Consider the following 625-nt stretch of genomic DNA (forward strand, 5'->3'; position numbering starts at 1 on the left):
GCAGCGGGCGGGCGCCTCCGGCCTTGCGCAGCGGGGCCAAAACTCACTGCTGAGCCACGGCTTCGCATCGAGCTCTGGATGCACGGAGCAAACCACTGCCCGCGCCGCGGAGGGAGGCAGGGATGAGGGGAGGGGGAGGCTCCCTGGGCCCCTGCCGAGGGCACCAGCGGCAGGATGCTCTCAGCTGCGGGGCAGACGCAGAGGCACTCAGGTAATAAACTGGAGCAAGGGTGCTAAGCTGCTTAAGAGATATTCGGCGAAGCCGTGCTCGGGAGCAGCCGCTTGTATGCCTCCTGCTCCAGCACATGCGCTTTATTTATTTATTTGTTCTGGTTGCCACAGATACGGGTCCATCGCTCTGACATCAGCCGTCTCCCACCCTGCTGCGGGTCCCCAGGTCTCACCACCGTGATCTTCCAGGCAGCCCGTGATCACAGCCCCTGCGTGCAGGGGCAGCCCCGGAGCCGGCCGGCTCCACGGGATCATCTCCCTGCCGGGGACACGGCCCTGCCGCCCATCCCGCCGCCCGCCCGCTGCAGCCCCTCCACGGGGCAGGTCGGGGTGCAGGGGTCCCTCGGAGCATGGCAGACGTGCTCTGCATACCCCATTTCTGTCACTGGTTCCG

The 625-nt window shown here is 66.6% G+C and overlaps 1 protein-coding gene across 7 annotated transcripts in view; it reads right to left on the bottom strand.

The window, feature by feature from the left end:
* Nucleotides 1-201, bottom strand: part of TUB (tubby bipartite transcription factor) — a 156,577-nt gene extending 156,376 nt beyond the window's left edge. For all 7 annotated transcript variants that reach the window (XM_026850610.1, XM_026850614.1, XM_026850613.1 and 4 more), the window contains exon 1: nt 17-201. In XM_026850610.1, the coding sequence (XP_026706411.1) occupies nt 17-68 (52 nt within the window). In that variant the 5' untranslated portion in view covers nt 69-201. The remainder of the gene's footprint in view (nt 1-16) is intronic.
* Between the last annotated feature and the right edge of the window lie 424 nt (nt 202-625).

This window comes from Athene cunicularia, assembly GCF_003259725.1.
Source record: "Athene cunicularia isolate RWA chromosome 5 unlocalized genomic scaffold, athCun1 chr5_part2, whole genome shotgun sequence".
In the NCBI taxonomy this organism is placed as follows: Eukaryota; Metazoa; Chordata; class Aves; order Strigiformes; family Strigidae; genus Athene; species Athene cunicularia.